Below are 14,266 nucleotides of genomic sequence, written 5' to 3'. Positions count from 1 at the left end.
GAATTACACATTTGCCACTACATGAAATACAAGTCCCAGAAGTCTTTGTACTCACAAACCAGTTTCTGATTCCCCCTAATTACACACACACACACACACACACACACACACACACACACACACACACACACACACACACACACAGCTGGAAGCTCATGATGAACTGATTACTAGGACTGTAAATGCATCTCACATACACACTTTGCTGAGTTGTCCACTGTAAAGGTTATTGCACACTGAATCTAAAATTTTCGTCCGTAATTTTCGCACTTTATAAAAATATATTCGTATAGTGTGAATCGTATTGACACACTGCCTCCAAAACTTTCATCCATCATAAAAAATAAATACATTTTAAAAAAAATAATCAAACCAGGTTTTTTCCACTTTTAGCATCCGAAAAAGCGTTTTGAGAGGTGTTGTGACAGTTCAGAGCCACCGTACAAGCGAAAAGCTAAATACAGAATGCCATCTTTTGAGCTACAGATAACTTTATGAGGAGCACAGTGCATAAAATAAAGACAGAATATGGGGTACAGCTGAGAACCCCATGCTGGATTCTGTGACTGCTGCTTGGTGTGTGTGTCTCCCTACATTTGATGTACCTCCCATAGACATTATAATAGAAAGCATAGTCCGCTTTCGGTCGGTTTCTTCGATACGTCAACACGGCCGCAATCTATTATAACGTCATATACTGTAACATGCCAGTCTCTGTTCAGGATTTGTTTACGTACATGAATGTGTGAAGTATCACAAGCAATGTATCAAAATTCCAGTGATTTCCTGAAAAAAACTTAAAAACAGGATAATCCAGCAAAGCTCTTTGATAATAAGCTGAACTCTCCTTCCTCTCCTATGGATGAACACAATATGTAGCCAATTCCTCTTTCTGTTTCTACTTTGTAGATGAGAGGAGAATGTATCACTGCTTAAACTGACTCTTAAATGTTTTGTGTTTATTCGTGATGATTAATAAATAAGCATCGGACTCAGTGCATAATGACATGTAAAGCAATACAAAGTTGTCCAAGGTAAGATTAGCTTAGCTTTAAAAAAAATACAAAGAAAAATAATAAATTGTATTCTTGTGCACCAGGGTATCGGTTCTGCTGATGAAATATTGAAAATATGTATTTTCACAACCCAAAATACAGTAAATCAGATCAGATAATGCCTCACTAAGAGCTCTCGGTATCAAATAAGCAAAGGGTGATTTGCCTGATCTGCAGCTCAGGTTATGTTGATCTGAGGTCTGGATGTGCCCATTCTGCAGGTTCGTCCCGTGCCTACGGCCTCCTCTCTGCCTGTGCCGGGCCTGTAGTGACATCCGCATTTATCATCCACAGCTGTCTGCTTCTACTATAAATCTCTGCCTACAGTGCCAACCCACCACTCTCAAGGAATTAATAGCCCCCGGGGTCAAACTGGAGAAAACTTGGAAATGGGTATAGATTATTCACTAGTCGAGCGTGCCAGGTGGCCGTTTGTGGATGTTTTGCATGGAAGCTTGGGGCAGTGAGGTGCAGATAGGTCTGGATGGACACGGTCTAACAGGTCAGGGCTTGGACAACCAGACATTTGACTATGGCTATTAAAGATTTTGTTTGCAGCTTATTTGGGCCTAGATTTACAACAAGCCATATTTATCTTTGTTTAGTGTGTCCTTCGGGAGAGGTGAATATGTTGACATATACAGCTGACATTAAAATTTTAAGATTTAGGTCCACTTTCGAAAACGCATTCAGAACGATTTATATATTGTTGCTTTCATTAATTACTTTCATAATTTAAAAAATGACTATTTTTAAACAACTATTTCTAACTTGTGAAAAATTTCATTGTTTGGTCTCCTGTCGTTCCAAACCTACATAATTTTAACCAAAAATTTTGAATTACTTATATTGTTTTAATTAATTTTATAACACTTATCAATTTATATTTCTTTTCTACTTTATTTAAAATTGCTCCGAATTTCTAATAAATAATAAATATAAGAGAGAATTGATAAGAGAGTGTCAGTATAATACAATAAATTTGGATTTCTAACACTAGCAACTCTTTTTCTATTTTCAATTTTTTTTACTTATTATTTTTACTCATTTATTTGGTCCTCCTGTAATTTGTTTTATTCTTTTTCAAATATTTCCCAAGTGACGTTTAACAGACCAATGTTCACAGTATTTACCATAATATGTTTTTCTTATTTATTTTAGTTTGGCTGGAATTGTCACGATCTTCAGCGATCTAGCCCATGCAGATCGCTGGAGAACTACAAATCTGCCAGCAAAAGAACTACAAGTTACAGTCATGCACCACTCACACACCTGGCCTAGATCCTGTCTGATTGCAAACACTCACAGTTACATGGACTATAAAGTCAGCACACAAACACACAGAAGTTGCTGAGTCTTGTAAACAGTTTTGTGAACATTACGATGCAGTTTCCTTGCCTTGTTTTTGACCCTGTGCCTTGTTTTGTTTATTTACATTGTCTGCTTCCTGCCTTCTGACCTCTCACCAGATATTTGACCCTGACTCTGGATTTGTCTGTATACATCCCTTTGCCCCTGTGTTGACCGTTGCTTGCCTGACTGTTCTTAATAAACCTGCGTTTGGATCCGCACCTCCCTGTTGTCAGTGTTCACTTCACATTACAAAAATGAAAACAGTTATTTAAAAACTATTTTTAAACTATTTTAAAGATCAATCATACTTTTTGATTATTTTTTTTTCTTCAGTTTGCTACAAAACAAACCACATACATCCAATATCTTGCCTAATTAACCTTACTTGCCTTAACATAACCTAGTTATGCCTTTATTACTAGCATCTTGCAAAAAATAAAGAGAACACTATTATGCCCTTTCACCATAGCAAAGACGACAAAGTAGTTATTCAAATTAGTTATTAAATCTATTATGTTAAAAAAAAATCTGCTAAGAAATCTCTCTAGATGACACGTACAGTAGTATCCTTTTAAACGAAGTTTTGTTTTACTTCACCATTACTTCCTAACACATCTTACATGCCCCTTTTATTTGAATACTACCCAACAGATACAGAAGACTGAGAGCACTCCTGGTGTTTTAGTCTGGCTGGTTTTTCCAGCTCTAAGCCTTTGCCAAATATTGCCAATCCTGCGGTGCTCACTGAATCAAATCTGCTGGATGGAGAAATAGCAAGAGAGAGCGACTATCTATCAGACCTCTCAGAGCCGTCTCACATCCTTGGACCAGTGCTGGCTCTGAAGAGTCCAGAGAGCAGCGACAGTTTCATCCAGCCGCACCAGCTAAAGTGACAAACGACCATCACCATGCGCACATCCTGGAAAGAGATTGTGATGGCGGAGCACAGAGTCCAGCTCAGTGTCCAGTCATTAGTGCTGGCAGAACCCTGTGCAGTGAGCTGCCCACCATACCCTGATTACTGCCCTTCATGCTCAAGCTGAAAGTCGGACACAATATGCTCTCAGGAGGGGACTTTTCAATTCAAGGCAAGTCAACGCAGGTCAATAGAGTTAAAAATATATATATATACACTGTAAAAACATCCATAAATTAGAAGTTTTCGATTTTTTTTTTATTCATGTTTTATTTTTCATTTAACCTAATTTATTTATCCTTTTGAATAGCATTATGGGACTTTGATCTCTCTACTTTTAATCATGAAAATTATAAAAATAAAAGTGAGTATTATTAACTTTTTAAATAGTTTAAAGTGATATATTATCTGAATTGGTGTAGTATATTATGCCATATTTCTTTATATATTATTTCTTAAACATGATATTATTTCAAAACTAGTAAAATGTCAATGAAAGTCACTTTTTTGAACTGCAGAGTTGAATTTTCAACATCAAAAGTCGACAGATTATAATGAAACCATAAATAAATGAAAAAAACATGTGAATCACAAAATACGAAGACAGTTAATTAACAGATATGTTTACAGTGTAGTTATCAAACAATTACAGTTGATTGATTATGTTAAGAATAGCAAACTATTTTTTACATTACAAATTTTATACTTAAATATGTAAATGAGGCATTATTTAATTAAATATGCACTAATTTCCATACCTTTCTAATAAAGAAAAATCTGAATATTGAATCTAAATATTGCATATATTAAATATTGTTTAAAAATGATTGTTTTATTTTTTATTTTTTATTTGTTGTAGAATAAAACCTTATAAAAGGTCAAATTTACCTTGTAAATAATGCAAAAAATATTATGAATGAACAAATGTCTCTGCAAAAACCATCAGAGCTCAAATATGATTAAAACATAATTAAGTTATAATTATGTATAGTTATATTATATATAAACATAATAAGCTTGGTTTATGGAAGTTATGCTAAAGTGCAGATTTATGTAAAAATATTTTGAGAAAATGGCCTTTAAAAATAAAAACAACATGAATTAAATCTGAAAAAAAGGAACACTTTACATCTTGACTTCAGAAAGAGAACAAAATTCACTGTGCTAAAGAACAGCTAGTCGTCCATCACTTATATTTGGCGAATGTCATCTTACACACATTCAGAACACTCATTTTCAATGTTCTGTCACCTCTGTGCAATATACAGTCATCAGCCATATCTGCAGAGCTTTATGTGTTTCTGTGTTTTACTCTTTCTATATCACTACTGCAGTAAGCAACCTGTGCAAAAGGGTGGTATATTCCATAGTCTACTTCTAATAATAGTTTAACACTACAAAAATATGCAGCAATCAGTGATATACAGTAACTGTTATACTGTAGTTGGTCAGAGGTTATTTTGATGGCCCGTTTGTTGAATATATGTTACATTGCATCTACAAGCTACTTTTCATTAGATTATAAGTAGACTGTTAGGTTAGGTTTAGGGTAGGTGTAAGTTGACATGTGTTGCAAAGTTTCTTGAAGTCAGTTGAATGTCTGTTGAAGGAGCAGTATCAACAGATATTAAGCAGACTGTCTGCTAATACTCAAGGGGACCGTCAAAATAAAGTGTTACCCTATAGTTTTTACTATTGGCTTAAATTAGATTTTATTTATATCTTCTGTTTCAACTTCAATTTCAGATGCGATTTTAGGTCATTTACTTCCATATAGTTTTATTAATACTTATTTTAGGATTGTTATCGAGTTAATCTTAATAACATGTATATATTTAAATCTTTAGTTAATTGCATTAGGTAATGTTACACCTCCCCTTATGTTTTTCAATAAAATAAAATAAAATAAAACAAAATTAAATTAAAATCATGTCAAATATTTTTTTATAAAAAGGTAACACTTATCAACAGCGTTCATCTTTGTTAATGTTAATTAATAAAAAATATTCCAGCATTTGGTATTATTATTATTATTATTATTATTATTATCATTACTATTGTTTATTTTTTGCTATTTGCAGCATTTTTAATTATAAAATCAAAAAAGACACTAAAAGATCCTCTCACTAAAATAAAAAGTAACTAATTTTAAACCTGACTTAATCCAATGCTCAAATTTCTATGCTAGAAATGTACGCAGCTCAATGCATATCTCACTAAATAATGCATCATTTGCATATATAAATATAACCTTTTAGAAAACTTAGAAAAAAAATATGCACCTATTAATGCAATCCTGGTGAAGTATAGTGACATTAGTTCACTTTTTCACCCTTTTCCATCTGCAGTATCTTGCCTTGAAGCAGAGAAGAACATACAGTAAAAATGTCTTTTCATTATTGAGCTCAGAATATGAGAAAGCGTGAAGAGTCAGAAGTATTTATCATTACAGCCACTCTTGGGTGGTTGAAGAATGTATATAAGTTCAGATATCTCGTCTTGAGCCGCTCTTAGCATTCTATTCAGCCATCCAACGCAGCAGTGTTATGCAAGCATTCGCTATACTGCAGCACATATGAGGCTGATTACTGTAATCTCTGACATGGCTAGCAGTTTACTCGAACTCAGCACAGCAAAGAGCAAAAGAAATGAGTTTTTTTTTTTTACACAAACACCGATGTTGCAGGTTTTTAGTAATGCGATAGGAGGGTCGGTCTGAGATGGAAACGGCAGTGATAGCTTGATGGCGGGTCATTAAAAGATAGCAAGCTGTTGTAGAGCTCACTTGCGAAGAGGAGGTTCTGTTGTCTGCTGTTTGTTCCGAATGAATTAATGGAGGATCTCACCGGCAGCCGCACACCAGAGTAATTGCCTATTTCCAACTAAATTAAAGATTAGCCCATTTGCTGATAATGTAATCCAAAACCTGACAACTGAGAAATGTGGAAACGAACAGCTGATCGAAGAAAATAGCATCTGACTTCTGCAAACAGCATATAATGGCTCTTGAAATGTGCTCAAATCAAAGGAAACTAAATGAATTAAACATATTAAATGACTTGGTAAATGCAACTTAGGTCATACTTAGTTTTAAAGATACAATTATTGATATTAAAATACAAATGAAATCAAAACTAACCATATGATTTTGTTAGCTCACATTGCTAGTTTTGTGGTGAACAATTCATCTGTGCCTGTCATTAAGGAAAAAAAGATATTGTTTGTTCTTGTAATATAAAATTTAAAATCTGAAAATGCACTTCCTGTTTGTTTTCAGATAAATAGATTACGTCTGTCTGAGGTATTGGGCGTGGCCAACATATTTATCCACGCCTCTCCAACTGTCAGTTCGTCAACAAATGGTGATGAGGAGGTGTCTGTTAGGTTGTAATAACTTTCCCGAAACCCTTTTCCTAATCTTTCTGAACGAAATGCCTACTTTACTACATTCAACCATTTTATATTTATTTATACAACAATTCTGTCTGGTTCTTTATTCTGATTGGCTGATAGCCATGCATATTCTGCCAGTAACAGCAGTTGTACTCCCACATACAGCAACAAGCTGAGGACACTCTACAGTTTGACAAATACTGCTGCTGTTAGACATCAAAATGTACTTTTTTACTTTTTGGGGCAAGAATGTAGTTGTTTAGATTGCAACTGTGCAGTTTATTTTTAAGGATAATGCCTATTGTTATATATTTATAATTTCTGAGAGAGCGCGTCAGCAGCCATTAGCCTGTCATTGAGCAGAACAAAGACGGTTGACATTGTCCATCCCCAAGATGGCGACAGAGACCACATAATAAGCCCTTAGACGAGGAAAAACCCAGTGTAATTTTAAATTACAGCTGATCAAATCATTATTAAACTGGTAAGTGACTTTTTAAGTTGATCTCTCTCTTTTGTATGTTGTAGTGCTGTATTTATGTATTTATAACATATTAAAAGTGTGTTGAGTGTGAGATGGGACTCATCTTAAAGTCTTAAAACCGGAGAATGCCATCTGTTTCTAATGAGTCTCCTGTTGTGGCTACTGCAGACTAGTTCAGTAAACAGAAAGAAAAAAAGAAATGCCTGCATGTGTTTAGCATTTTTTCCTTATCACAAACACAACAATAATCTGGTGGTGATTGTGTTGTTTGGCTTTTTCTGGGTAAAGTATTGTGATCTCCCAATTGCAACAGAGAAATACTAGTAAATCTCTGTAGACTAACAGAGTCATGGGACGATAAGGTACACAAGGTATACCGAGGTTTGGAAAAGTCAAAGTTTTAAAACCGCCAAAAATTTCTGTAATACTGTTCCTATAGTATGCATAAAACTTATTTACTTTTTTTTTTTAGAACACCAGTATCTTCAGCAGAAAATATATCCAAAGATGCCGTTTGTGAATAGTAAAGAAATCTGTGTTTTTGAAACAAATGAAGACAGCAGAAGTCAATGATTCAGTTGAATTACTTAGCCTGACATGTTTACTATTCCAAAATATTATAAACCTTTCTAAAAAAAAAAAGAAAATTGTTTTCAAAGGGGAAAAAAATTGGTTGTTTTTTTACCCAGACATTTAAAAAGAAAATATCAGTAGTAATCACAATACCGTGATACCATGAAACCGTGATATTTTTATCCAAGGTTATCATACCATCAGAATCTTATACCGGCACATGCCTACTGTAGCCTGATGACATTTCATGCCCTTCAACCTTATAATCTAAAAATTAATTTATTTAATTAATAAAATTATGTTAATTTAAAATGTCCGTAAAATCACTCGTTTTGTTATCACTTTAGACATTACGCTAGAGAATAATACAAACACTAGCTCTAAAGCAATGTTGGTGAAGTAACAACAATTTCTGCTGTTCTGATGACAGCTGCAGATGTGAAGGAATGGCGGAAGAAAGTAGTTCCTCATACAAAAGGATTTTGAGACTCTCCGTGTTTGATTTTATTTTTTTATATACACGATTATGCTGTCGAACTTTTTTTTTGTATAAGCGCAATATCACACTCGTAGCAGTGCGATGTGGCTGTATACCATCACTGGTGGGAATATGCACTACTAATTAAAAGCCACTATCTTATATACAGGTAATAAGACTGTTAATAGTCTTTTATGTGAAACTGCTTTGACACAATCTACATTGTAAAAGCGCTATAGAAATAAAGATGAATTTAATTGAATTGAATGTGTGTGTATATATGTGTTTGTGTGTATATATATATATATATATATATATATATATATATATATATATATATATATATATATATATATATTATTTTAATTAACAACCAAACCATCTAACCAAATCAGCAGCATCAGCTATAATCATGGCAACATTGTTAATAAATATTCAATACATAATTTACAAACAAAACAGTTTGTTAATAAATGGACATTATACCTGTACAAAAAAAAAACAACAACAAAAACATACATATGATACTAATACTGATAAAAGGTTATAATATAGGATCTATTAACTTAGTGATAAATATTCTAAAATTCTTCGAGGAGACACTTAAAAATTTCCCTTGAAACATTTTATAGCAACATTCTCTAATACCATTTGACACTATACTTTCTATTAAAAGGTTTTAAAGTCAAACTATTTTTCCACAAGTCAACAACTTTCTATTCCGCTTTTAATAAATATCAGTGTGTGAGTCTTGAGTGGCCAATTCTACACCTTGCAAGTAAAACCTTGTCGTGTGTATTTTCAAAATATATACGTTCAGTATATTATTTGATTTTTAAATACATCTTGAATAATAATAGTATAATGGTCAAACATGATTTGTTATCTTTAAGCAAAATCTAACTTTGATTATATTCATCCTATAGAGTCACAGATGTCTTCACGTCCAATTGTTCAACACAATCTCTTCGGAGTTCCTATTCTGAGCCTGATGCATATGATTATGCAAAGTCTCATCTCATTCAATCACTTCATCTTCTTCTCTGTCCTCTGAAACCTTAATCAAATGATTCACCACAATTGAAAAGTCAAATTAAATACGCCTGAAACAATTTCGCGTCAAACCCCAAAAAACCTAACTCCAGTAGATTTCATTAGAAAAACACACCACAGGTTATGATGTCTGCTCTATCTTTTCCACAAGATAAGCTGTACTGAATCTATTATTCTGCTCAGACTATAGTCTATTCAAACTTGTTCCCTCCTAGTCCAGACAAGGACACTCTGATGTGATGCATGTAGACAAAAAATTGCAATGGAGTTTGACAACCTACCTCTTTCAGGCAACCCATAAAGTTGTTGCTGACGGGCGACCCAGGCAAGTCTGCTGTACTCGGAGATCCTCCGACATAGAAAAAGTCATCTGATCCCAGCATAGTATAGTCTTCCTGCGTGTAGCCTGTCGTGGTCAGGATGCCGTCCACAGATATCGTCACCTGATTGAGAGGAACGACAAAAACAAAGGGAGGGAAAAATCCATTCATGAGCGTCAAGGCTGTGATGGCGATTCTACCAGGAACAGGTTTGCTTCGTCTTGCTGGTTGTTGTCTGTCTTTGATTGTGTACCTGCACTTCAAGACTTTGAGTAGGCCGTTCTTGTCTAGTGTTGGTGGACTTTACAAAAGACAGGTAAAGAAAATATTTGCCGGCATATTTTCTTTATCCTTGATGGTGTCAGAAATGGTTTTCTGGTTAGTTTTGAGGGGTTAGTGTTATGTGACAGTACAGACAAATTGCCTATGCTCGTTTTTATTTGGAATTCTGTGCAACACTGGGTTAGTAGACAGAAATATTAGCATGCATTCATAATGCTAATACTAGGGGTGTGCGATATTGACAGAAATCTCAGTAATTTTTTGGATGGTTTAGGCCTGTCATAAAATTAGCAGTTGGTGGCGCAAAGTCATACATTAATGAGACATTCATTGAATCATTCATTCGAATTATTCATTCAAAAAAGCCAATTAATTTAGAAAGCAAGCGACTTAAAAATCTTTCTCCATAGCTAGCTAGAGGAAAGAGCGCTGTCTTTTTTTATTCAACAAAGTACCTATCAGAAAAAGGAATCTCAAAACAGAAATATCTGATTATCGCACATGTTGCTGCAATGACTGACGCATTTGTATTACATTCTAAAAAGCAAATATCAGTATCTTTATCGGTATATATGAAGTAAATATCAGAAAAAAGGAGTCCCAAAAATAGTAATATCTTATCATCTTCCATATTGCTGTTTGCATTACACTTATGTTACCAAAGCAATGACTTACGTATCTGTATTACATTCCAAAGAGTTCTACTATCAGCTTCACCATGGAAAATGAAATGGTTTCCATGCTAACTGGACCGAATAGGCCCGAAATGAAACAGTTTAGCAAACAGAAGCCTTTGGCCTGATAGTGGAAAAGCGGCTTAAGTGTTTGTAACTTTTTTTTTTCAATTACTCATTCGGAAAATCATTATGGCGGATGTTGGTCAGTTTATGGATGTATATCACAGCCAGAGCACTAGCTATTATTTTGAATGCAAACAAGACGTAGGCACGTTTTCCAGCCATTAATGAAAGGAAAGACTTTTATATTAAGGAGAGACCCAGTATGAGGCGCTTTTGGAAAGTAACTGTACAGCGGACTCATGGATTCAAATATACGGCTGAACAGATCAATCTTTTTTTAGTTGTACAATTCAATAGGGTCCCTTGTAGTGCCTCGTGCAACATGCCCAAGGAATCCAATTTCTACAAATAATTGCATACAAGTATCTTTAAAAATCATCATGTGACTGAGTCAGAAAGTTGTGTGTTATACGGTATTGGGAAGATTTTCAATTTGCTGTGTTACGACCCCAAACGTAGTCAGTCAAAAGGAAGGGGAGTAACATTCATTTTAAGACAAAAACAAACATTGGCAAACACCTAATGTAAATTTCAGTTTGTGGAACTTGAAGGGCAATGGAAATCCAGCTTCTCACTCAAATGATTAATTCAAACCAAGATTAATTCTGGAAACAAACACAGCAGTGTTGCTCTGAGACAGAAATGTTTGTGCCAACTTTGTTTGGAACAGGCAAAGGACTACTGTATTATGTGTAACATGTAATTCAAGTATTATTAACTTGAACGCTAACTTCATTATTGAAGTATTTTATAAAATCAATCACAATTTGCTCTCAAGCTGATTGCTTGGGTCATATACCTAAAGGAATAGTTCACCCAAAGATGAAAATGACCTCTTCATTTACTCTTCCTCATGTGGTTTTAAACCTTTATGAGTCTCGTTGTTCTGTAGAACACAAAAGATATTTTGAAGAATGCTGGTTGCTGGCACCTATACACTACCATAGTAGAATAAAAAAATATTATGGAAGTCAATGGGTACCAGCTACCTGTGTTTTTTTTTTAAATCTTCTCTGTGTTTAACAGAAGAAAGAAACTCAAATAGGTTTTGAACAAGCGATGAGTGAATTTTCGTTTTTTTGTGAAAAATCAATTTCATCATACCCTCTAAATTACAACAACCACAAGGAAATGTATTGCTTTAATAACTTCCCATTCTAACTACCTTCAAATAGGCTTCAACATGCACTTGATGTTCTGAATTCTCAGGAAGTGTTTGATTTATTTTTGATTTTTTTGCAAAGTGATTGGTGCTAAATCACGTCAGCTTAAATAAATGTTAAAAATGGCATTTACAATATTATCATAAACTAAACGCACACCCCTAGCTAATGCTACCAAAAAAGCATGCAACACAAATTTTATATGTTTTTTTTTCCTAATAAAAAGTTAATAGTGAGGTATACAACCACTGCAAACATGGACGCATGCAAAAAAACATGGAAATTCGAGACAACATGCAAAAGGAAGCAGCACACCAGACCAGTGCAAAAGCCATGAGAGGTAATGAGGGAAGACACAGGAAGTCATGACCTTCACCACGATACAGACAAGACAGGACACTGGGCAGATGGTGGGCTGCTCACACAAGAGTTTTGGTGTTAGTAACACAAGGACAGGTCAGCATGGCATGCGCAAACAACTGGAATCAACTGTCAGAGCTCCATTGCTGAAGTAGCTTTTTTTATTCTTGCACTTTGTATGCTGTTGTTTTGACACTTTTCCCATTTTGGAAAGCTTCTGCCAGTTTCTGTCAGTATTTGACTTGGAAAAAAACAAAAAAAACAAGGGCTTTTTAAAAAAGACTAAGCCTTCAAAACTTAAAAAAGGGCCACAGAGGAAGTTCAAAGAAGGGAAATGGTGGTGTGAAGCTGTGGCGAAAAATGGGATGAAGACAATTTGAACTGAAAAGAAAATCCCCAAAATACAAACCCCAAACTGTCTATTTTTTATGATGCCATGAAACCCCAAAAAAAGAAGAAAGAGGGCCAGGAAAACACACGGTAAACCCAAAAAAAGGACAATAAGAATGATATCTACCAGACAATGTAGTTTGTTTACCATAGCGTGTCCAATACCTGAATGCTTTGAGAAAAGGGGGAAGAAAGGAAATTAAACAATGAACAAAAGGGTTGTTAATAAAATGGAATAAACGCAAATGAAGTTATGATTAGTTTAGGTTCTGTTTAGTAAATTAGTTAATGGTTTATGAGTGGTTAGTTTGGATCTGAACAAATGTTATCCATAGACAAGCAAAGCATATGAGTGAGTAAGAAAAGGTGGAAAAGAAAAAGGAATACAACCAAATTCTCCAAAACCTGTGGCTGTGGCTTCTCGTCAAAATATTAAAGCGCATACTCACTTGAAAAAGAACACAGACTGTATTTTTTTGGCATTTTTTCTTAATCAGAATACATCTAGATTGTATCTCTTTAGATCCCCCCCAATTGTGGTGTAACAGATCACAAATCTCGGTTCGGATCACATTCAGGTTTTTTTAGTTACGGATCTGGCCATTTTTCGGATCAGCCAAAAAGAGGAAGAGATAAATGTAATTTGCTTTCCATTTATTACAAAAACAGTACTGCAAGAAACTTTTGGTTTTAACAAACAGAACTTAAACCTGTAATTATATAAAAAATAAAAATGAAGAAATAATCAGCTGAATAAAAATAAATGGTTAAATATTTAGTACTGTGAAAAATTCACTGTTACTACTACTGTTGCTGAAAATGCTAAATGTAGATATCCAACATTATAATTAGTACAACACATTTATTTTTAGTCTCATTTTCAATAAATGATTCAGTTATTCACTCAACACTTCATGTTTCGTTGCTAGATGTGTCTCTTTTTTTTAAGAGTTATTCAGTGGCATATTTTTGATGTTTTGTTGTCGCCACCTATTGGTTAAATAATGTAATTGCTGCCTCAACTTTCATTTTTGAGCACATGACAGTTATTTTAATCTTAACCATAAACATCAGTGGTTTTATCTAAACTATAAACTGTTATTCCAGTACTTCTGTGTTATTTGACTGTTTGTAATTTCATTAACTCAAAAGACTGAAATCTCTTAGGATTAATAAACATTTGCAAATCACCATAATTTATAATTTGTTGCATGGGTGTTGAGATCCTGATCTTTTAATGATTAATCATGTAGCTTACACTGAATGAATTAATGCAGGCTAAACAAGTAGTGACAGAAAACACCTTTAATAACCTAAGAAACCCACCACAACCCGAATAACCTACCACAACTTATTCCACCATGATTATATTTAAGCTTAAACGCTTTCATACATGTGATTTGAATGATACGAGAGGTGATCTCTCTGCAGTCATTACAAATTTAGGATTAATCTACAAGTAAAAAAAAAATGTATTAATCCGCGGGTCATGTGTGTTCCGAACCGTGGGTTGTGATCTGTCCGAATCACGGATCAACCATGATCCATTACACTCCTGCCTTCCAATGTAATGTTTTATAACATGGCCCTTTCTACTACAACCGTGACTGCTGACCTCTATCAAGCTGGTACTTTGCTGTGATTCA

General features: G+C 34.3%; 1 protein-coding gene across 10 annotated transcripts in view; it reads right to left on the bottom strand.

Annotated features, from left to right (window-relative positions):
- nrxn3a (neurexin 3a) overlaps positions 1 to 14,266 on the bottom strand; it is a 584,854-nt gene that overhangs the window by 419,787 nt on the left and 150,801 nt on the right. For all 10 annotated transcript variants that reach the window (XR_008839269.1, XR_008839270.1, XM_056477510.1 and 7 more), the window contains exon 7: positions 9,587 to 9,748. Coding sequence is in view for 8 of the 10 variants with exons in the window: in XM_056477510.1 (XP_056333485.1) it covers positions 9,587 to 9,748 (162 nt within the window). In the remaining 2 variants the exon portion in view is untranslated. The remainder of the gene's footprint in view (positions 1 to 9,586; positions 9,749 to 14,266) is intronic.

The sequence above is a fragment of the Danio aesculapii genome, chromosome 17, assembly GCF_903798145.1.
Source record: "Danio aesculapii chromosome 17, fDanAes4.1, whole genome shotgun sequence".
NCBI classification, from domain to species: Eukaryota; Metazoa; Chordata; class Actinopteri; order Cypriniformes; family Danionidae; genus Danio; species Danio aesculapii.
Note: the sequence above shows the minus strand (reverse complement) of the source record. Positions and strands in the feature narration are given on the sequence as shown.